At 34.1% G+C, this 24,978-nt stretch overlaps 1 protein-coding gene and 1 long non-coding RNA gene across 7 annotated transcripts in view; one reads left to right on the top strand and one right to left on the bottom strand.

The window, feature by feature from the left end:
• Window positions 1-24,978, top strand: part of PIP4P2 (phosphatidylinositol-4,5-bisphosphate 4-phosphatase 2) — a 74,199-nt gene that overhangs the window by 44,837 nt on the left and 4,384 nt on the right. For 3 of the 5 annotated variants that reach the window (XM_024251547.3, XM_063726711.1, XM_054518655.2), the window contains 4 exons: window positions 2,283-2,431; window positions 3,421-3,527; window positions 5,176-5,299; window positions 14,883-14,935. In XM_024251547.3, the coding sequence (XP_024107315.2) occupies window positions 2,283-2,431; window positions 3,421-3,527; window positions 5,176-5,299; window positions 14,883-14,935 (433 nt within the window). The remainder of the gene's footprint in view (window positions 1-2,282; window positions 2,432-3,420; window positions 3,528-5,175; window positions 5,300-14,882; window positions 14,936-24,978) is intronic. The other 2 variants (XM_063726712.1, XM_063726713.1) reach the window with 1 other exon arrangement.
• LOC134761953 (uncharacterized) lies at window positions 2,036-11,545 on the bottom strand. Of its 2 annotated transcripts, none has more exons than XR_010141226.1 (2): window positions 6,941-11,545; window positions 2,036-5,672 (listed from the first exon to the last, which is right to left on the bottom strand). It is a non-coding gene; the product is annotated as an uncharacterized LOC134761953 (long non-coding RNA). The 2 variants fall into 2 exon arrangements; XR_010141227.1 differs by having other exon boundaries at window positions 2,036-5,326.

Here is a 24,978-nt window from a genome sequence, read left to right as displayed (position 1 = left end):
TCTTATATTAGATTTATAATCCTCATTGGTTGTTCTGTCCATGTCCCTCCACTTCCCAAGCCTCCAAAAGAGTAGATTTGAGCATATTTCTGTCATTGAAGGCGTTTTTTTTTTTTGGCAGATTAAAAATTATGTAGTACAAATCTTAGAAGAAAAATTCACAGGGTTTTACTGGCTCTAATGCCCTTTTAATGATTGTTTTAGATCACCCTCTGAAATTTTCTTAGGAGATTTCTTTGAGCAAAGCTGAGGAGTGTATGGGTTTGTGTCCTTTTACGTAGTGTAGCAATATGTCACTTCCTCCTCTCCCCCTAATGCCCTTGTTTTCTTTATAAAACTGTCTTGCATATAAGTTTCCTTTCTATCATACTGTGTAAGATAGAGACTGGGATTGTGAGAGAACTACGTAATGTTACTGTACAACTCAAGGAAAAGGCCAGAGAGGAAGCAACTTTTATTAATAATGATACTGCAAATAATTATTAAAATAATATTCATTATCATATACCAGGCAGTGTGTCTTGAATTTCTAGTGAGGTACATATTCTTTCCCCAAGAATAATGTCTTTATTGAGATCTGACAAAGTAATCTGCAAATTGCAAGACCTTAAGTATATTGTTGAGTCACTGTTTCTTTAACATGTTTTTTTTTCTTGATTAATACATTACAGGTCACTCTGGATCATGCTCAAATTCTTTTCATGGATTTAAAATTATTTTTATAATTTAAGACATGTACAGCTTCTTTTGAATTTCAGTGTTTGGCAGTGTTCTGTTATAAGCCTCCCAGAAATGTGAGCATATCGTCATTTCAAAGTGGCCTCTTTCAGAGCCTTGGCTGCTGCAGAAATTTGTCTTATGAATCATTTGAACGAATACCACTTGTTGCTAATCCTTAGCAGTCTGAAAAAAATCCTATATTATAACCCAAAGATCAGGTAGAAATATGTGTATTTTAAACACACCAAAATGTTTTATGCTCTAATTCTTTTTAAAATATCACAAAGTTTAGAACCTAATACAGTGGACAGAAAACCTTTATTTCAAAAATAGCTCTTATTATGATTAGCTATTGTGTTTATATTTTATAGTGTTACAGAAGCCTCTTGAGATACCAGTTCTCTTTCGTGCTTCAATCATGTGTTACAGTGTGGCCCTTTCTAAATGTCCCAAGACAAAACTTTACCTTGGAAAAGTCTTCTATTCCTGTAGTTGAGATAGTTACAGAAAGGGGTTAGGCAGTCTCCTTTAGAAATCCCATTCCAGAGTAGCGTATCAGGATTCCTGTTCTCAGACTTTTGTAACAAATATACACTTCTGGTAGATACTTGATTTTAAAAGTGGGCCTCCACCCTTCACTCACTCACTGAGTCAACCTTAGGACTCTCAAAAAAAAACACTGTGTGTGTGTCTTTGTATTATGGGAATTTTCAAACATACACAAAAGTAGTATGAAAATATGACCTTCCATGTCATTATATTCATCAGTTATCAACATTTTGCTACTCTTGTTTCATCTAGTACCCCATTCTTTTTGTGGTGGTTGTTGTTACGGTTTTCGAAGTTTTTAATCCCACATACTACAGTTTTTTACTCATAAACACTTTGGTGCATTTCTTACATTTTTAATGGTAGGTAAATTTTGAGACTAAAAATTGTTATATTTACTTTATTTTTGTTTTGTGTCTGAAATTAGCATGGTTCCCATTTTTGTTCCATGCTGAGAAGTTTAATTTTCTTAGGTTCATTTTTGTTTCTTCTTGACTTCCTCCAAAACCTTGTTTTATTCTTGTCATAGCCAGTGGTCATTATACTGGTTCCAATATAAAGACAGAGCATGACAGCTACATAATTTATATGTATGGATAAGCAATTTTAAAACTTTGCTTTCATCGACCATTTTTATTTCCTGGGAATCGGATCACTTGTGTAAGATTTTTATTGTAGGCATAAATTACCACTCTCTTGTTAGAGACTGTATGAATTTACTAATAGGAATGGAGTGACATTTTGAGTATAGATTAGTAAAAGGAAACTGGGTTATTGGGATAGACCTAGGCAAACATGATTTAGATTTTATCAGAGTTAAGAATTATTTTACTTGATAAGAGTCTCATGGATGTTTGTGCTCTAAAAGTAAGATAAATTGGCTAGCTTTGAAAAATAAATAAAAGAACGTGGGAAAATCTTGATTGTTTCTTCTTTACTTATATTGCCTCTCTACTCAAACCAGTCGTAGTAATTTCTCTAAGACTCTGATTCAGTGACTAATATCTTTTCAGCGGAGCTCCCACCTCCATATACAGCCATTGCCAGTCCAGACGCCAGTGGTATTCCAGTAATAAACTGCCGTGTGTGCCAATCACTAATCAATTTGGATGGCAAGCTTCACCAGCATGTGGTTAAGTGCACAGTTTGCAATGAAGCTACAGTAAGTGGAGACTTCCATTAGTAAAATTATAAATTGTTATTTGACATTTTATTCCTAAAGGAAGTACTTCAATAATGTTACTTAAAAGTATATGTGGGCTGGATACAAATATGGTAATCTTTTTTCCTGTCTTTTTTTCTGTCTCTCTTTCATCATAGGATACCTCACTGTGTTTAAAGCTAACCCCGTTAAGAGAATTTCATGGTGAATTTAAATATAATGCCTTTTGGCTTTTTACTTTCAAAAACTAGACTGAGCATGGCAGTTATGTATAAATACTTTCAATATCTATCCACATCACAACTATATTCATTCTAGTTTTCACTAAAATGAAAATATTGTGTACTAAACTTCATTACAGATGTAAACTTTGCCCTATTTATGTGGAAAATTATTTAAAGTTATTTTATGTCTGTAGGATGTCACTATTGTTTTTCTGGGCTTCTGTGATTATGCATTTATTATTAGCATCTGTGCCAAAGTGTTTACAAATAGTTTGACATTTTATTCAATTTAGTTGATAGTAATTTAGGAATGTTTAAAATATTGAATAACACCTTTCCTTTTTTAAAAATTGAGCTTTGGGGAGCAACTAAATTTTCAGCAATATTTTTATAGTTTCAAGTAATAAACTGGTAAAGCATACACTGGTTTAGATGAAATATGTTTCTTTCATAGGCTTTATATATTACATTTTGATCTCTCAAAATCTGCAATTAAATATTAATTTTATCTTTGACATTTTATTTTTTTCCTCTTTAGAAAAGTCTAAAAAAAGTCAGCCAGTGATTATTGTGTCTTGAAGGACCGCAAAACATGAATACTTGACTTTATATGTTTTATAGAAAAATCATAAAATAAAACCTTAAGTTACAAAAGCAATATATTTCGTTAGTTTTAATGGAATCCTTTCCTTTTTAAACACAAACAAACGTTGACAATCTGTACTTTGGTTAATTGCTGTGTTTGCATTTTCTTCCCTTATCCAGCCAATCAAAAACCCCCCAACAGGGAAGAAATATGTTAGATGCCCTTGTAATTGTCTTCTCATTTGTAAGGACACATCTCGGCGAATAGGATGCCCAAGACCCAACTGGTAAGAGATAAAGATGAATTCATTGATTCATTCATTTGTTCATTCAACAAGTATTTACTAAAGTTCTTCATGTGCCAGGCTTTGTTCTAGAAAGAGTTTTTGTTTTCAAAGTCATTCCAGAATCTAGATTATTTTTTTGTTAAAGGAATGATAAGCTTAGTTTGAACTTAGTCATAGGTATTTGTAGGATATAATATTCTTAAATGAGCAATGAATGTTTTCTTTGTGTTATGTAAGTACTTAATGCACTGTAATAAATCAATGACTCATTGAACTTATTTAAAAATAATGAGGTCAGGCCAGTGGTTCATGCCTGTATTCCTAGCAATTTGGGAGGCTGAGGTGGGAGGATCCCCTGAAGCTGGTAGTTTGAGACCAAACTGAGCAACATAGTGAGACCGCATCTCTACAAAAAATTAGCCAGGTGTGACAGCATGCACCTATGTTCCCAGTCACTTGGGAGACTGAGGCAGGAGTATCATTTGGGCTTAGGGATTAAAGCCTGCAATGAGCTATGATTGTGCCTCTGCACTCCAGCCTGGGCAACAAAGTGAGACCCCATCTGTTTCTCTCTCTCTCTCTTTTTTTTTTTTTTTTTTTGAGACAGAGTTTCAAGGGGAAGAGTCTCAAAGAGTTGGCTCACTGTGACCTCTACCTTCTGCACTGTAAGCCTTCCTACTATAGCCTCCTCCTGAGTAGCTGGGACTACAAGCACACACCACCACTCCCAGCTAATTTTTTGTATTTTTTTTTTTTTGTAGAGACAGGGTTTCACTATGTTGCCCGGGCTGTTCTTGGACTCCTGGGTTCAAGTGATCCCAAAGTGCTGGGATTACAGGCATGAGCCACCATGCCTGGCCCATCTCTTAAAAAAAAAAAGTAATCACTTAGTTTACTTTTGATATAATTAATCTTCACCTGCAAGCATTTTAGTTATTTTTGTGTATCTCACTGTATGTTATACTAATCTCTGCTGAATGTATATGTGCAATAAGTTCTGGAATTATTCGCTCATGCCCAGTACCATTACGGATGTCCCCAGATACAAGTATATGAAGGCCTTACTTGTGGTTTTTTTTTTGGTGATCTCTCTGGCTTTTTGACCATTACATGAATCATGTACAGCCCTATCCAATGATAGACTAGAGAATAGAAATGAAAGCAGGATCTTGTTTGCTTTCTTTTCATCTCTGATTAAATACGCATCAAGGAATATCACACTGCTCAGAGAAATTTGGTTGTAACCCAGCCCTTCGGTGCCTTCATGGCACAGAAATTTTTGTTGGTATAGAATATTTTTAACTTAGTCAGTCTTCTACCAAACTCAAGTTGGCTTCCTAGATAGGGAAGGGTAACAACTGTTTTCTGATTTGAACTTACAAAAACTTGGAAATAACAATTAAATGGTTGCCATTGATTAGGACCAATGCTATAATATATTGTTTCTATCCCAAGTACAGAAAGACTCATATTTTGCTTTTGAAAAACTGACTGTTGCTACTCTTTGTAGTTTGCCTCCAGCTTGACATTTAATTCACTTAATTTATAAAACAAGTATAACACATTTCATATTTTTGGCCATATGTTGCAGGTTTTGCTCTCAGTCCATTTGTGGGATAGTAAAGTTGTTTGCTTTCTCTTTTCACAGTAGACGGATAATTAACCTTGGCCCAGTAATGCTTATTTCTGAAGAACAACCAGCTCAACCTGCATTGCCGGTCCAACCAGAAGGTACAAGGGTCGTGTGTGGGCACTGTGGAAACACCTTCCTGGTAAGTCACTGGACATTTGTCATTAATCTGTAAATATAGGTCATGATCTTACAGTTTAGACCACTGCTCATAGTCTTATAGTTTTGTCCAAATGCAAATTAATCAAAATATTAAAATAGAGCCTTATATAGGCAGACAATCAGAAGTGCAGCTAGGATCTAGAGCATTTTCTGTGAACTAGATAGAAGGTATGTCCTCTGATAAGTCCAATTGCAAAAAGGATCCTCTCTATGTAGGCCAATGAGAAATCGTGCCCAGGCTTAGTTCCATGAGTATCTTGGGCTTGGTGAGCAGCTGAGTCTTAGCCCTGCTCTCACCTGCTCAGCAGAGGTCAAAGTGCACAATCTCATGCAGTAGATTTGCTTCATGGCTTCTAGATTCAGGAAAAATTTAAATCATAATTTATCAAAAACTTTCTGACTTTTATAAATTATTCTTGGAGCAAAGGGAATTAACACTGTTACCCATAATTAGATAAAGAATAAGAAAGTATAAGTAATTTGATATGAGCAAAAGTTATAAAGTTTTTGTTTTACTACTTCTAACTTAAACTTAGTTTGATTTTTTTTAAAGTTAAATTCATAATTAACTTACCCTGTCAGGAAGGATAAGGACAGGTTTTCTTTTAATGTTCAGCCCATATAGGAGACAAAAGATTTTCTTTAGAACTTGAATATGAAAAATATTTATCAGAGTATACACATGGGAGTCTAAACAAAACCTGCTGTCACTAAGACGTGAATGAGCTGAAGAAAATATAAGTGGTTTGCTTTTTTTTATTTGTAATTTTACTTTTATTAAAGAACTATGTATATAGTTCTAAATGTCAAATGGGACTGCAATCTTTTCATCTAGCTGACCCCCAGTTACTGTTCCCAAAATGCTTTCAACTCTGTCAGCTGCTTTATTGATAGTCACTTCTATGTGTTTATTTTTTATAATTTTTTAATTTTTATTTATTTATTCATTTATTTTTTGAGGTGAAGTCTCACTCTGTCGCCCAGGCTGGAGTACAGTGGTGTGATCTCAGCTCACTGCAACCCCTGCCTCCTGGGTTCAAGCAATTCTCCAGCCACAGCCTCCCAAGTAGCTGGGACTATAGGTGCACATCACCACACCTGGCTAATTTTTGTATTTTTAGTAGAGATGGTGTTACATAATGTTGGCCAGACTTCTATGTGTTTAAATTGCTTGCTTATCCTTTTTCTATTTGATTAAGCAATTTTAGACATTACCCACTAAATAGTAAACTGCAAGATGAGAACTTAGCACTCATATTGCTCTCCCACTCATATTCCTTTCCTTGCTTTCATACTCCCAGTCAAATTGCAACATTTTGTTTAATTAATACTTAGTGTTTACAATTTTTATTATTAGGCAAATTTTGTTCACAGCTGAACCAAGCAATGTGGTACATTTTTCTTGTGTATACATTTTAACATTTTCTTGGACTTATAAATAATTGCCCCCTCCTTTGGATTTAATTTTCTATGTGTAAATCATTCATTCTTCTCATATTCTTGTGTAGAACTATAAAATACCTATTACTATAATTAAATGCATCAAGGAATCTATTATTTAGGCTTCCTGCTACATAGTTGTCATCCTTCCCTTCACCATCATCATGAAAATTCCTTTTACCTCTTTCCTGTGTTGGATCCCATGCCATCCTCAGAGTTCTTGGTTTATTCCTTCATTTTGGTGGAGCACATCTACTCTTTGCTTTCTGAGAAAAGATGCAGGGAAATATTATATTTGAGCTCTTTTTCTCTTAAGTGGTTTTTAATCTGATCTTACATTCACTTTATAATTTGTCTAGATGTGCAATTCTAGGTTGCCAGTTGTCACCTTTCAGAAATTTAAAGTCTTTGTTCCATTGTTGATGAGAAGATCAACTGCTATTGTGATACCTGATCCTTTTGATATGACCAATTTTTTCTTCTTTTTCTTTTTCCTCTTTCATTTTCTTCAGTGTTCTGAAATTTCATGAGGCTGTGTCTTCGTGAGGGTCTTTTTGAACTCATCATTTGGATATTCAGTGGGCCCTGTTATTGTCCATTCCATTTTTTTTTTGTTTTTAATTTTGTTTTTTCATATTATTTAGTGGGGAACTTCATTATATCTCCTCATCTTAATTTAAAATTTTAATTTCAGATGATCTAACTTAATTTTTAATTTCTAGGAGCTTTTGTTTGTCTCTGATTTTTTAATAGCATTCCTTTTTCATGACATCTTTGTAAAAAAGTAAAGTAGAGGTTCCTCTTCAAAGACTTTCCTCTCCGTCTCCTTAGGAGTAAATAGTAACTTTTCTTAGAAGCAAAATTTATTCAAAGACCTGTGCTAACATTCTTAAATATCTGCTAGCTGTAATAAAGGAATCAATGTACTTTATGTTCTTAGCTCCCACAGTTTAGCCTAAATATTTGCCCTGGCATGTTTATACTGGTCCAAGCAAGCATTTGATCATAGCCTGTTTCTCTTCTTATTTGAAGGTGTTTTTACCTTTCTCAGCATTCCACAAGTTACTTCCTCCTTCCTTTGTTCTCCTCTGCCTTTGCCTCTTTTAGAAAGTTCTAAGTTGCTAGCCAATCAAGACAAATACAGAATGTGAAGTCCTGTTCCAGCCAATAGAAACCAGACACGGCAATAAGGTAGACGCGTCAGGTTATAAATGACCCTGTCTCTTTTGTTCAGCGTACTCTTGTGGCAAAACTGCTGGCGAGTATACCCTTTCTGCAGAAAGTATAAAAATGGCCTTGCTGAGAAAATTACATTTATGTTTAAGTGCTATTTCTTTATGGCACCAAAGAACAAGCATTTCAAACATCTTTCTGAAGCCATTAATTACATTTTTTTCTGAGGTATTCTTCTTTATGCCTTATCTCTGTTTTCTCACTACTTTTTCTATTGGTATTTCTTTTGATAGAAGTTTTATGCAGAAGTTTATATTTGAGAGCAAGTCACTGATTGGAGTCTCTATGTATGCAGGCAGGGTATAGGTGAAAACTTTCTCCTCCTCGTCCTCTCCCTCCTTCTCCCCCTCCTTCCACTCCTCCTTATCCTCTTCCTCCTCCTCCTCCTCTTCTTTCTTTGTAAAGCTGTCAGCTATTAGTATCAATTGGTCTTTTTCTCTTTAGGGCAAATTTCTCTGGGGAAAGATCCTCTAATCTCTTGTAGGAGATATGCCTGAGAGACACCCTTTTAGGAGCTAAGAGAGGTAATAGGGGTGAAGCTCTTACACACTTTTCAGACAATAGACATTAATTTAAATCCTTTGTTTTTAAAGTGACTTTGTATTCGTGCCTTCTTCTGTGCTTGGTGTTCTGGTCCACAAGCTCTATAGTCCAATTTCTCTACAGAATAAATCATTCTTCTCTTAATGTATTGGGGAAGGGTGGTTTTCTGGTTTTGTGAGAATTTGCAATCAATACTTCTATTTTTTTCCCAGCTTTATTGGGTTATATTTGACCAACAGAAATTGTATATTTGAGGTGTACAGCCTAATGTTTTGATATATTGTGAAATGATTACCACAATCAAGTTAATTAACATTTTGATTACTTCATATAGTTACCGTGTATGTGTGTGTGTATGTGTGTGTGTGTGTGTGTGTCTTTGTGGTAAGAACACTAAAGATCTACCTTCTTAGTAAATTTCAAGTATATAATACAATATTGTTAACTATAGTTACTATACTGTACATTAGATCTTCAGAAATTATTCAGCCTGCCTAACTGAGACTTTGTACTCTTTGACTAAAATCTCCCCTTTCCTCACCCACCTCAATGCCTGGCAACCACCATTCTACTCTCTGCTTCTATGAATTAAACTATTTTACATTCCACATACAGGCATGATTGTGCAGTGTTTGTCTTCCTGTGTCAGGCTTATTTCACTTAGCATAATATCTTCCAGGTTAATACATGTTGTTATAAATGGCAAAATTCCCTTCTTTTTAAGGCTAAATAATATTTCATTGTATGCATATACCACAATTTCTTTATCTGCTCATCTGTTGATGGAGATTTGGGTTGTTTCCATATCTTGGTTTTTATGAATAATGCTGCAGTGAGCTTGGGATTGTGATACTCCTGCTTTATCCTTACCCCAACCTCCACCTTTAAAAGTATAGGGTCTATTCTGGGTCTTTCAGTGTGAAGCAACCTGCCGTCATTGGCTTATCTCTCTGTAGGTAGTTAAGTTTCAACATCCCTTTCACTAAGTGAGTTGCAAAGTCCATCTGCTTTCCATTGTCCAAAAATTTGAAGTCATATTCCCTCTTTTTTTATCCTTATGGTATTGTACATTTCAAAATTCATTTACTATTATTTTAGTCAGGTTTGGAAAAAAAATGGAAATGCATGCATTTATTCAATTTACTATATTTAACCAGAATTGCTAGGATTTTTCTGATTTAGTAGGATATGTCTCCTTTGTTACATTTATATTTTATTGATTAAATCAGTAACTAAGTACGTAAATTAGAAAATATACTTGGTGGGGATAGGTAACAACTTTCTTTCTAAAAAGTCACTATAGGCTGGGCATGGTGGGCTCATGCCTGATATTCCAGTGCTTTGAGAGACCAACATGGGAGGCTCGCTTGAGGCCAGGAGTTTGAGACTAGCCTGGGCAACACAGAGACCCCACCTCTACAAAAACATTTAAAAATTAGCCAGGGGTAGTGGCATGCACCTATAGTCCTAGCTACTCAGGAGATTGAGGTGGGAGGATTACCTGAGCCCAGGAGTTGGAGGTTGCAGCAAGCTATGTTCATACCACTGCATTCCAGCCCGGGTGATAGAACGAGACCCTATCTCTAAAACAAATAAATAAAAATCAGTATATACTGATTTAATATAAGCTCACGCACTCTATAGTTACCAATAGATATTAAATGAATTAACTAAATTAAATATATAAAGCATATTTGTTATTTTCTTTTTCATATGTGAACAAACTTTTGAAAGTAATACAATTTTAAAATCTTCAATATAGATTTGTTTCAACCTACTTCCAGAGATCTCCCTTCCACAGCTACCTTGCATTCTTTCCTGTTATGTTTTATATTCCAAATATTTGCCATGGATAATCCTTGTAGCCACATTACAAAAGGAATGATTTTATTTTTTCAATTATATATATTGAGTGTGTACCAGGCACTGAGCTAGGTGCTAGGGAAACAGTGGTGAACAGGAAGCACAGTCTCTGCTTTCATGAAATTTTCTAACCTAATAGGAGAGGAATGGATAGCAAAGAGACAAGCCTGAAAAAGCACAAGGCTAGAATTTCGGCTTTTATTTTTCAGCAAAGTGATGATGATAGTCAAGAATAGCATAAAGAATTTGAGAGAGAATTGACTGTACTAATAGGGTAGAAAAGGGAATGAGGAGAAAAGAACAATCAAAAAGGCAATTGTTATAAAGGTTTATATTTAATTTTTAGAATCATCTGGCAATGAATTCTAGAGCATGATCTAAATTGAGAGTTTAGATAGGTATGTATGTGCCATGGTTTTTATTATTTTAAAAAGTAATTTGTACATTTAGATATTTTTCCCCAGGAAGAAAATTACTAAAGTAATGTGCAAGCCAGAGACTTACTTCTAAAGCTGGCTCTTTCAGAGACTAACTTCTAAAGCTGGCTCTTCCTTACTTAACATTCAGTGCAAGCAAGTGAATCATATTATCATATTAGCAGAGTAATTATGATTTAAAACTTTAATTCTTTAGCAAGAAAAGATGTTTTGGATTAAAATACAGTATTTAAAGATGATTTAAAAATTTTATAGAAAATAAAGTTTTTGATGATTAGGGGAACACTGTATACACCTATAGGAGAGGTATTGGTTACTTTTGAGAGTTTTGGATTAATGAGAGATGCCCAGTATTATGAAGAATACACTGACTACAAAGTTCTTGCAGTCTTATCCTTATTATTATGCTGATCTTGAATAATCTTATATTCTTCATGTTATTTGTCCTTCACACTGTTAATTATTAGGTTAATTCATTTACTCATTTCCTACTTTGTTTTAGACTTAGCTTGCAAGGCTAAAAGCAATTGAGATAAGTTACAAAGATACACCAAGTTCAATATGATTGAAAATCAAATGTGAAAAAAATCAGGAAAAATAATAAGTAGGGCAGAAAAAAAACAACCTGAAGTCATGCATAATATAAGTATGCTAATATTTAGTCTAATACAGTTGATAAAATTAGGCTGAATCTTAGCTCTGAGTTTTCTAGAGTCAAAGAAAAGAAAATATGACCTGTGACAAAATACTCAAGATATTTTATTGAAAAGATCACATAGGAAATGCTTTTCCTGAAATAATGAGCTCTCTCTCCTGAGAGAGAATTCTCTCAAGGATTAAGATAAAAGAACTATTGTATGTGACAAGGCTTTTATTATTTAAAAAATTTATAGTTAAAAATAATTTAATTTTGATATTTTACCCCCAGAAAAAAACACAATTGCAAAAGTAATATGCAAACTAGAGACTAGCTTCTCCATATTCTCACAGCATCCTTCTGTTTATAATAACATCGTTTAATATACCAGTGCTATAATGGTAAGGTTAAATTTTCTAGGAATTCACAATATTTACACTATTCATACCATAGCGTAGCTGCGACCATGGATAAATTTAGAAAAGCTAGATTTGCATTTTCCAAAGTGTATTCAATGGCACATGTATTTTATAGGTTAATAACAGAGTTTGTGAGTAAAGAGTTCCATGTTCATTGGGAATTGCTAGGATTAAAACATTAAACAGAATTTAAAATAGGATATTCTTTAGCAGTTTTAGCATATACCATTGTATATATTTAAGAGGGAGTTTTAATGTTGTATGTCCAAACATTTTTTACCCTCCAAACCATTTTGAGATCATCTAGCCTGAGTGGTGATTTGAAGGGCATTGTTTGAAAAATAATTTCCCAGAAGAATGAATTGACTTATAAAGCCTTTAGCTAATTCTCCATGAATGCAAAGAAGTTTCTTAACACAACTGAACAGCAGAGTTTACTATTACATTTCTGTAGGGCCCATGGTCTCTGTTGCTGGTGAAAGGCATATCCAGATACTTTGTTAAACAACATTGATTGAGAGTTGTTGTTCTTTAATAAAAGTGAACACAACTTAGTTCTAACTTTGCCCTGAAGTGGGCCAATTTAGTACCTTCAGGCAGGGTCAGATTTTTTTCATTTGTATCTAGGGACAAATGGGTGCCATAGCAGAGAGTGATAATAGTTTTAACTTGAACATATTTCAAAGTGTTACCAGTTGCCTATTGTATCTATCTATCTATCTATCTATCTATCTCAGTAAGATACTATAAAATTAAATTATTAGTTTTAAGCAATATAGCTTTTTTTTTTTTTTTTTTTTTTTTTTTTTTTTTTTTTTTTTTTTTACAAATCTTCTAAGATTAGTTGCAAAATATATCTTGGGGAAACTCAATTTATCCATTACATGTTATAGAATAGTTAGAAATAAGTCAAATTTTAGAAGATCTCTACTAAAAATGATTGGGTTTTAGAGAAGTTGCTTTTAATCTTGCTGATATAATTAAGATTTTTTTCTTTTTGGTCTAAATGAGACTTCAAGGTCTGGCAATAAAATTTTAAGAATCCAGAGGCCAGATTTTAGATGAGAGAACAGTACTAAGTCGACTTCTTTTCCAAAGCATAGGTTTGGGATTCATTTGAATAAATTATAAGAAAATTATTCTAATAATAGATGCTTTTTGTTATTAGTTTGCTCCATTTAAGTGAGTACCTGCAGATAACAACAAAACCAGATGCGGTAGGTTGCTGGCAATGTACTACATTAATTACAGAATAAAGTCTCCCCTGTTTGTCAGTTATCATTGATTTTATCATGCATAATTTGTGCTAAAATGAAGAACACTATAAAATGATAACATTGGACTAAACAATCTCCTTAGGTGTCATCTAAAATACTGAAATTCCTATGTTAGTCTGTTAGCCTTAAGTCTTGGATTTTGAGTTACTGTTGACTCAAAGGTTTCATAATTACCTTCTCAAACCAGTTTGCGTCTTTTAACTATGAAAAACTTAAATTTTTGATTTATAAATAACATTTGAAATGACATTACAAGTTCAGTAACTATCCTAAGCCTATAACAGAAACATAAAAAAGCACTTAATAATAATTCTATATTCTTCCACTGCTTAATGTTCTGTACCAATTTCTGTAGAAATCTATATTATCTGTTTAGCACATTAACTCAAGAATTTTTACTTTAAGAGCAGTTTTAAAATAAATTAACGTGTTACAAATTGGTATTATAAGTTATTCTCTCATTATAAGTAATGAGAGAAATATTCACTCTTGCTTGAAAAATAAGTGCCCTTGGTTTGACATTTGCAGATGTTTAAAAATAATCATTTTGTAAAGAGAGTGAACATTATGTAAAGTTTTATTTCTCTTTTATTTATCTTGGGACTATATGTTCCTGTTGTGACTAAGAGAGATCATAACAAGGTTAACTAAATTTCATGAGATTTGAAATAAAAATGAAGAGAAAAGAGTTTAGGAAACCCAAATTTCTATTTTCTTTTGTTAAATCTAATCACAAAAGAAAAAAGTATGCATCAGATATTTTCTAAAAGGTATCTTCTATTGTGTGGAAAAAGTTTGAATATCCGTAAGTTATTGAAACCCCTGTATCTAGAATTTGAGCCTTCTGAAAAGAAAAATTGGTGGCCTGGATTTCCAAATGAAACTTAATTTTAATAAAAATAAGTTGTTTTGATGATAAACTGCCAAAGTACTTAAAGAAATTTTCCCAAAACTATCAAGGACATATACCCTTTATAAGGAGGTATATAGAAAAGCAAACAAGATAGAAGAAGATTGTTAGAAAGTCATTTAACAAAATATATTTCATGGGATAAAGATTTACTTTAAATTTATATTGCATATTCCTTCAAAGACTATCTACACCCAGTAAGACATTTCAAGTATCTGAATAACATTCATGTGAGGAAGGTAGCACATTTATTACTTAGATTTACAGGAAGAAAATTGTACTAAGCAGTGTGTTTTTGTTATAGTGTATAAGCAATGACAGAACAGGAAACAGTTCCCGACTTTTTAGTTTGTGTACTTGGTGACTTTCTCACATGTAAGTAGAATAAATAGTTTAATTTTAGTAATGAATCTAAATATTCAAGTATTTAAAAGGCCAGCCCTCCAGACTTAAAAGAAAAATAACTTTGATGGTATATGAAATATGTTTGTATTCGTTGGAAGCGAACTGAGACTTACTGAACAAGATGACCCCAATTATGGTATTACATTCAGTATTCATGTAAAGCAAACCTAGATTGCGTCAGAGCATTGGAAAAGTCATGGGAACTATTTCAGAGGAGGATCCCAAACTGTATTTTAAGAGAGGGAGAGAAGTGTTGGAGGGAAAAGCTCATGTAACCGTGAGAAGGTGATTGCTTCTGTTGTGATCCCTGATGACATTTAAAGTAAAGGAAATGTCTTATCAGATTGGATAGTTTTCAGTTGTTTTTCTTTTCAATTCCTCTCTTTATTTATTTTACAGTGGATGGAACTGAGGTTCAACACTCTGGCAAAATGCCCACACTGCAAAAAAATGTAAGTTCCCTACCATTGGAAATATTATTGAGAAATACTTGAGACAAATTTGAAGAGTTCAGAATTTTCACTTAAGTAGATTTTGATTTTAAGACATGCTGTGGAGTGAATGCATGCCAATATATTTACGCTTTTTAAGACTAAAAAGACATCCTAAAACAAATATATCCCATTTTGAAATTAAAATGATTAGGCTTGATTATCATCCTCTAAAGGGAAATCAATTTCTATTATAAGAAAGTGAAATTGCTAAAATTATCAGTAACCTGGTTAGGAGATTATAATCTGTTACAAATAATCTAAAATTTACATTTATAAAATGGGCTGTAATCTAGGAGAAAACTCAAATTGTTCTGGACTTCATAATTAGGTGATTGTTGGCCTTTTTCATCTCCTGCCTAATAAGATTATTACTGATGGCAACGTTTATATAATTATTGGTTTATCTTAACTATTTAGCCTATTTGTTTCTATTCCTAAATGATGTACCTAATGAAAATAATATGACAATATAAAATGAAAAATGACAGAAGATATTTTGATTAAAGACATTTTATGGCATCTGTGTTGGGGGTCCCAAGACTACACCAAGGTTCCTTGGTTTTCTGCAGGGACTCATAGAAATTAATATATAGTTGTACTCACAGATATGATTTATTATAGCAAACGTATGCAAAGCAGAATCAGCAAAGGGAAAAGGCAGATGGAGCAAAGTCTGGAGGAAACTAGGGACAAGATTCCAAGAGGCGCCTCCCAGTGAAGTACCCCAGCAGTGAATTATTACCATGCATGTACCATGTTGTCTACCAGGAGGCTCATTAGAGACTTAGTACCCAAGGTTTCTACTGGAACTGGTTACACAGGCACCTCCTACCTAGCACACACCAAAATTCCAAATTCCTGTTTGAATGGAATTTACGTTTAGCGTAAACCATACTGTTTACGCAAACAATTTATACATAATAAGCCTCTCTTACCAGTTAGGGAATGATGGGAATTTTCCCCAAATCTGTATTTCTAGATGCCAGCTAAGGGCCAACCTTACAAGCAGGGCTTTCTAAGGATAGCAGTCTCAGGCCTGCTGTGTTAACTCTTTTCTGCACAGCATCTATTTTGATAATAAAATTATAATTTAAAAAATTATTGTTATCCTCTTATGTATGTGAATTATAACTGAAGCAAAGTAAATTAAACTGGGATGCTTAGACAATTCAATTTTTATTATTGAAAATAAGAGGTTTGAAATAGTATTCATATTTTAATTTGTGTGATCCTTAGTATGATATAAATACCTTATCTACATTGAGAGTTGAGAAATCCCAAGAATGGTTTATAGGAGAAAGTAATTAAAAAGTATTTGGAAGTAGAATATGTGTAGCAAAATATCTCCATCTCTGCTAGATCTGATTTCAACTAAATATAGCTCTGTAAGAATAACTTTACAGCATATTTTAGCTTATAAAAAATAGTTTCTTTTTTATTTGTGAAATTAATCATTCTAATTCCTTACTGAATCCAATAGAAGTCTGTACATGGAGAAGCCAAGTGGATAAAGCCTTAATATGTGCACAAAATAATATATACGTACTTGAGGGACACGCCTATACTCCCCCCTCCAAAGTATGTGAATATGCATATGGATGATACATATTTCTGGGTATTATGTGTATTTTCACAAAAATGTACAAAATTAAATTGCAAATATATTCACCAAGAACATTAAAATGGAAATAAAGATCTTACAGAAAAGAAAAGGCAGAGACTTCTTTTTTTTTTTTTTTTTTGCAACAGAGTCTCCCTCTGTTGCCCAGGCTGGAATGCAGTGGCACGATCTCAGCTTACTGCAATCTCCACCTCCGGGGTTCAAGCGATTCTCCTGCCTCAGCCTCCGAAGTAGCTGGGACTATAGGTGCACGCCACCACGCCTGGCTAATTTTTGTATTTTTAGTAGAGGCGGGGTTTCACCATTTTGGCCAGGCTGGTCTCGAACTCCTGACCTTGGGTGATTCTCCCGTCTCAGCCTCCCAAAGTGCTGAGAATACAGGCATGAGCCACCGCACCTGGCCTGGCAGAGACCTCTGTGGTTAGCAGACTGTGTGCTAAGCAGAGTGATAGTTGCTTTATATATACATACATACTAGCTATAATCTTTACAGCAATCCTGTAATACAGGGATTATTTTTGTAATTTTACAAATCAGCAACTGTTAAGAGAGGTTAAGGATTTTGCTCAAGGGACTTGCTTGGTTAATTATTTTCGTACAATGGCAATATTTTTACTACTAATAAAGAAGTATTAAATGTCTGAATACTCTGTGATTTGTTAAAATATCACAAGACAGTGTATTAATATGAAGAAGAATTTGTATCAACTACTTAGGGAACAACTTACATAGAAATTCATATGGAATAAATCGGCTTAAACATTATTCTAAGAGGAAGGTTTGTAGAATCGGAGTCACATGCTAAACATGGGAGGACTCAGAGCATTCATTTCTTATTTGAGTGCAAATACTGTTACCACATGAACACTCCTAGCTGGTATCTAGATTTATTTTCTTTTTGAATGTTTTCCTTCATAACAAAATGATGGGTCATCTGTTGGAGTAAGATTCGGAGACAGAATTTTTTTTTCTTTAAACACAAATATCCTAAAATTAGTTTTAAGTTACAGAAGTTGGTAAGTTTATTACTATGAAACAAGTATGTTATGTGCTTTTATCTCACAAAATGTATGGGGAAACCTTCCCCTAGAGCTCCAAAGACTGAGGGGCATTTTCTCATATTGCTGTTTCTTACTCGAATGGTAGCTGGTACTATGGTAGCTAAAGGTGATGTTGTTCTTTCAATTAGGTGGCTTGTGGCCACTGCCAGACTGAAGGTGTACTTGTAGCATTCTGAAATACAGTTTGGACTATGTTTCCATGCAAATTTTATAATGGACCTATGACTAGTAGAGACATTGATTTAATCCGTGACAATTGTCATTGAATATCATTTCTTTTACATCACTGATGTACTCTTTGGTGAATCACCTCCTGCCATTTTAAACAATAGTGGACATATTCTCAAGTGTATTCTTTTATTTTGCCATCTAGTGTTATATTTTATAATTATTCATTAATTCAACAAACAATTCTGTGCTAAGTACTGGTTGCTTGAAATAAAAGATATAATCTTGCCTTCAAGGCATTTAGTCTTGTGGGCATAGTGGGGAGAATAGTTAATTACTATAAAGTTTTAAGTGCTTTGAAAGAGGTATGACCAGAATGCTCTACTTTGAAGAGTCCCTAATCCAGATTAGAGGGAAAGGGATCATGAGTGAAGGTTTTCAGGAGGTAGTGATATATGAACTAAGTTATAAAAGATGAGTGAGAATTGTGTGAAAAAGAGGGTGGGATAATACACTGTAGAAGGAGCTACCTGTGCAAAGATACAAAAGAGTCAGAGTGTAGATGTACTAGTAAGGAAATGGAATGGATAGGACTGAATGTGAAGGGATGAGAGAGAATGAGATTGGGATCAAGAATGACCCTATTTCTGAGAGGCTGTAGAACCATTCACTGAGACAGGAAATGCAGGATCTAGAAGAAATGTGTCTGGCAGAAGATGATAAATTCATTTTCAACATATTAGATATAGAATAGTAGGTTTGCTAGATTGGTTAATCATCATTCCATCTATCTGCTTTTCAAAGCAGCAATCTTGGATCAACATAGCCATGGCTTCTCCCTTCCTTCAAGATAACTGAGAGTTGAAAAATTCTGTATTGATCAGTTCTTTACAAATGTATAGCTTTGTAGTGTATCTAAATTGATCTATATTCCTAAGTGTCCTTGATTGACTTCCCATTTCCCAAAACAGCTATCTCCAGATATCTACTATTCCTCCTAAACTCCCACCTCAGTACCCCCAACTCTCCAGGTCTCATCCAATGAATTGCCTCCTATCTCTGAAATAATTGAGGCTATCTGTGAATTCTCTCATTTTTGTACTTCAGTCTCGTAAACCTGTCTTTATCTATGCTCACTTCATTTCCTCTTCTCAGAGGGAAGCAGGTCTCTTCTTTCCAAGGCTTATACCTTCATTTGATCATTGTACCCCATTCTCTCTGGAGTAAGGCACAATTAGCTATCCATCCCCAGTGGGCCACTGAATTTGCTCTAATGAAATTCACATCCCAATAATAAATTCCAATATTTTGATTCTCATCCTGCTTGTTTTCTCTGTAGCATTTGATACTATTGATCATCCTGGGTGTGCTGATTAATTTTAGGTGTCAACTTGACTGGATTAAGGAATGTCTAAAGAAATGGTAAAGCATTACTTCTAGATATGTCTGAGAGGGTGTTTCTAGAGGAGACAGTGGACTGAATGGAGAAGATCTGCCCTCAATGTGAGTGGACACCATCCAATTGGCTGGGGGCCCAATAGAAAAAAAAAAAAGCAGTGGAAAGGCGATTTTCACTCTTCTGGAACTTGGACACTCTTTTCCTGCCCTTGAACATCAGAACTCCAGGCTCTCTGGCCTTTGGACTCTGGGACGTACACCAGTGGTCCCTCAGCTCCTCAGACCTTCCTCCTCAGACTGAGAATTACACCATTGGCTTCCCTGATTCTGAGGCTTTTGGACTTAGACTGAGCCACACTGCCAACAGTCCAGGGTCTCCAGCTTACAGATCCCCTGTTGGAAGACTTCTCAGCCTCGATAATCACAGTAGCCAATTTCCTTAATAAATTGCCTCTTATCTATCTAATCTATCTGTCTTATCTATCTATCCATCTATCTATCTATCTATCTATCTATCATCTATCTCCTATTGGTTCTGGCTTTCTGGAGAACCCTCACTAATACAATGGTTTCTTTTCCTTAAAGTTTGTTTTCTTGGTTTCCAGATACTGCTTTCTCCTGGGTTTCTCCTACTTCTCACAACTCTTCTTCGTTGGCTTTATTTTCTCTTCCGAGTTGTTAAATTTTGCTATTTTCCAAAGTTGGAATTTGACTGCACTTTATCCGGGTTCTCTGTTATGTTCCTATGTCATTTAGATGCCATTAAATGACCCCAGATATTTCTTTGGAGCTTCAGATGTAAATATACCATCTCTATTCACTATCTAGCCTAGGGTTATTTCAACTTGGTATCTCATGGTCATTTCAAGCACAACCTGACCCAACATTCCCACCTTACTCTGCAAACCAATCTCCCATGTGTATTGATAAATATATTATGTTTTTCTTTTTCACCCCCTACATTATTTCTAGAAAAAGAATATATTATTTTAATGAATGTTATCCTGTCTGTCCAACTGACCAACCAATAAATATTAGTGTATTTTTCATCATTCTCCATATTTAAATGGTAATATCCTATCAATTATGTCCCTTGACGTTTTAATTCTGTCCTCTCATTCTCATGATTTCTACTTCAGTTCATGTATTCAGCATCTCTCACCAGGACTATTGCATTGGTTTTCTAATTTATCTCTTGACCTCCAATACTGCAATTGTCTATTCATTTACTAGAGTAGTAGTTCCTAAATGCATACATCATTTTAGATTCTCTGGCATCAAATCTTTTAGTGGCTCCCAATTTCTTAGCCATGGTCTACAGTTGTGCAAGTTGTATGCTGCACAACCCAAAGAGGTACAATTTCCATTGTTATTTTAGGTTTGTATATTTAGTTTCATATGAATTATTCTGAGGACTTCTTCTACTTACTGGCATAAATGTACCATATGGTTTACTATCAGCCCATTGCCTAAAATCCAAAATCAAACTCCAAACTTCTTTTAGTCTTTGCCTAACTTTTCTAGTGATATCTTTGTTTTCTTCTATCTCTATACACACAACCTAGTTACTTCCTAGCCCCAACAAATTGCACTTCTACTTCCACAAAAATATTATGCAGTTTCTTTCTTCTGTTCCTGAGTCTTATCCTGCTAGACCTAGAATGGCCTGGCTACTCCTTTCCTCGCCCTTGTCTACCTAGAAAACACGTATTTAACCTAAAAAATTAGCTGAAACATCCCTTGCTTCTACTATTCATCTGTAGAAACATTTTGTGGCAGAAAGGTTATTCTGCGCTTATTCCTTGAACAAATTGTCTTTTAACACCTGAACAATTCTAATGTAATCAGCTGAAAGGACTTACTCCCCCATGTATTCACATTTTAAGCTATCCTTAAGTCTTGTGTAATAAAGCCATCCCTGGCTGCCTTGTCTGAAAATTGTAATGTAATGTAATGAAACACTAATCCTAGTGTTTCATAAGGTGTTTTTGTGAAGCGAAAGATTAATAATTTGAAGAGTGAATAGTTAGATGTTTGAGAGCATCGAATGGTCTTTTCAGCTTGGAGATTCACCGTCCACATTTTTGTATATGCCCTTGACTTTCACATGTAGTAATATAAAAAACCAATTAACTGTAAAAATCATCCTTTTAAATGCATAGCTCAACTCATACGACAGTTAAGAAAATCCCCAGGGACCAAAAATGAAGATTAAGTGACAACCAGGACTATCCTGAAGGTATATGCCAATACTAGGGATCTAGAGCCTTGGAAGAACGAGAGAGAAGGCGTTGGCCTCACACAAGGTGGCGGGGTTAGAATACTGCCTCCTCCCAATAAAGTACTTAAAGTACTCTTCCCCTGGAAAAGAGTGAGTCAGGAAAAAGAAATCAACCAGAAAAGGAAGATTGCAAAGGAAAAAATTTATAAGAACAGTGAATTTAGGTTTATATTTTTACATCACTTACGCGATCTAGGAAAACCTAGTTCCAGAAACTGACTTAAAGTTTAGGGTTAGTATCAGTCTAGGGAGCCTGAGAAAAGCAAATGAAAGTTCTGTGTGTAGGAAAGCACCCCCAAACTATGCATGCCAAAATTTTTTTATATTGAGATCTGTCAAGATAAGTTTTCAACAGAAGTTACTAGTCATAGGAGAAAACAAGATTCCAGAAGCATAATCAACATTGACAACAAACAGCATAATTAGACTTCTAAAAACTTCAGATTTGTAATTATTAAATATGGAGTATGTTAAAACTATGCCTAAGATGTTTTAAAATAAAAATAAGAGAAAACATATAAGACTATTTAAAAATTACCAGGTACTCACAAAAATGTATATATGAGTGTTTGCAGCAAATTTGACACATGCGACAGCTTGGATGAATTGAATTTATGCTGAGTAAAAAAAAAAAAACTAGCCATACAAGGTTACCTGCAGTAAGATTTCATTTATGTAACATTTTTCAAATGACAAAATTGTAGAAATAGAGAACAGATTAATGATCGTGTGGCAGGCCCAGGGTGTGGGATAGGCAGAAAGGAGGGTGTGGTTATAAAAGGATCCTTACAGTGATAGACTGTTCTCTATTTTAGCTGTGGCAATAGATATATGAACCTAAATGTGATAAAATTGCATAAAATTAAAGACAAATCCATACTCATATACCTGAGAAATCTGAATATTGGTGGATTATATGAATGTTAATATCCTGTTTATAATATTGTATTATAATTTGCAAGATTTACTATGGGGGAAATAAGGCAAAGGGCACATGATATTTTTCTGTGTTATTTATTGCAACTGCTTGTGAATCTATAATTGTCTCAAATAGAAATTTGCAAAAAATAACCAGATAGATATAGAAAGAAACAATAGAACTTCTAGAAATTATTACAGAAATTAAAATGCACGTACGGTTTAAAGAACAGATCAGCTAAAGGTGAAGACTAAAGTTGTGAATTGGAAGATAGAGGTAAGTGAATTACCCAGAATCTAGCATAGAGAGGCAAAGATGAATGTAAGATTAAGAGAAAATATATTATTAAGATGCCTATTATATATCTGATCTGGAAGGAACAAATAAAGAATGGGATATGGCATTTTAGGAGATATCTCAAAGAATTTTCAGATCTATGAAAGATATGAATTTTTATATTCAAAAAGAACAATGAAATCCAAACAGGATAAGTAAATGTGTTACAGTGAAATTGTAGAAAACCTAAGAGAAATAGAAGGTAATTAAAAGCAGAGAGACAAAAGGCATATTTTCAATAAGAAAAAGATAACAGTTCTGTCAGCAAATGTCTCAACAGCAAAAATAGAAGCCAGAAAACAAGTTTTAAGATACATCAAAAATACTAAGAGAAATTAACTGTCAAACTGGTATTATACACCTATCTAAATCATCAAAGAATAATGAAGGTAAAATAAGCATATTTTCAAAAGCAAAACCAACAAATTTACAAACAAACAAAACCCAGGGTATCTACCATCCTGGTACCCTTACTGAAAAAAAAAAACTGCTAAATTATGAACTAGGGAATATGAACAAATATTCCAGAAGAAATTTCTGCAATGCAGGAAGGAAAGGTAAACCAAGAAATTGTAACAATTCACCAGAAACATTTACTGTATAAAATAGCAAAAATGACAGTACCAATTATATTAATGTTAATAAATTTTGAGAAACAAAAATGCAATAAAACTGAAATATTGGAAAACAATAGCATTATGATGCTAGTGGAATGTTTGGTATTAAAGCTTTCTGAAATCTTTGTATTTAGCAGGAAGATGGATTTAATAATTGACTTTAGTTTGTAAAGCATATATATGTTAAAATTTTAAGTGCAACTGCCAAATGAATGAAATAAATTGTAAAACTTTCAGAATAATAAGAGGAAAATGAAATGAAAGAGTCATGGTAAATATAAAAGAAGTCTGGAAATAAAGGTAGAAAAGCAGAAAATACAGGAATAGTAGAAAGCCAAAATAAGATGTCAGAAATAGTCCATGTATATCATTAGACTAATCTTGCTAGTAAAACTTAACAGAAATGGTAAGACTAGATGTAAGAACAGCTATATACAATTTGAAGAAGGAACACATGAATAGTAGAACATAGAATGAATGTGTAAGGATAGAAAAAGATACAAGCATCAATCACTAACCAAAGGAAAAGACATACCAGGCAAACACTAGCCAACATTAAAAGGTAATGTTAATATCAATTAAAATAACGGAGACTGCTGTTTTCTCCTTCCTTTTATTAGTAGACCTCTGAATTTGACTAGCCACCCAGCTAGAGATGGATTTCCTAGACTGTCTTGCAGATAGTGTGGCCATGTTTAAGTTAGGACCAATGGAATGTGAACAAAAGTGATGAGTACAGTTTTCTGATACTGTCCTTAAAGACAAAATTGCCTGTCTTTGTTTTTTCTCTCCTCTTTGAATTGAGTGGAAAAGCCAACTGACAGGAACGTTGTTACCTGTGTAGAGTTTGGCAATACCAATCAGGGAGTAGAGCTGACTACCAACCCTAGGCTGTACATTTACCTTTAAGTTTTATCTGCTAGAAAAGTAAACTTATTTTTAAACTTCTGTATTCTGAATTTCTGAATGTTATGTTCCTTTCTCTCTACAACCTCACCAGCATCTGTTGTTTTTTGACTTTTTAATAGTATTAATTCTGACTGGTGGGAGATGGTATCTCATTGTGGTTTTTATTTCATTTCTCTAATGATCAGTGATGTTGAGCTTCTTTTCATAGAATTGTTGGCCGCATGTATATCTTCTTTTGAAAAGTGTCTGTTCATGTCCTTTGCCCACTTTTTAATGGGCTGGATTTTTTTTTCTTGTTTAAATTCTCATAGATGCTGGATGTTAGACCTTTGTCAGATGCATAGTTTGCAAAATTTTTCTCCCATTCTGTAGGTTGTCTGTTCACCCTGTTGATAGTTTCCTTTCATGTGCAAAAGCTCTTTAGTTTAATTAGATATCATTTGTCCATTTTTGCTTTTGTTGCAGTTTCTTTTGGTGTCATCATCATGAAATCTTTGCCTGTTTCTATGTCCAGAATGGCATTGCCTAGATTGTCTTCCAGGGTTGTTATAGTTTTATAGTTTACATTTAAGTCTTTAATCCATCTTGAGTTAATTTTTAAATTTGGTATGAGGAAGGAGTCCAGTTTCAATGTTCTGCATATGGCTAGCCAGTTATTCCAGCAGCATTTATTGAATAGGGAATCCTTTCC

The sequence above is a fragment of the Pongo abelii genome, chromosome 7 (assembly GCF_028885655.2).
Source record: "Pongo abelii isolate AG06213 chromosome 7, NHGRI_mPonAbe1-v2.0_pri, whole genome shotgun sequence".
NCBI classification, from domain to species: Eukaryota; Metazoa; Chordata; class Mammalia; order Primates; family Hominidae; genus Pongo; species Pongo abelii.
This window is presented reverse-complemented; position numbering and strand designations above follow the sequence as displayed.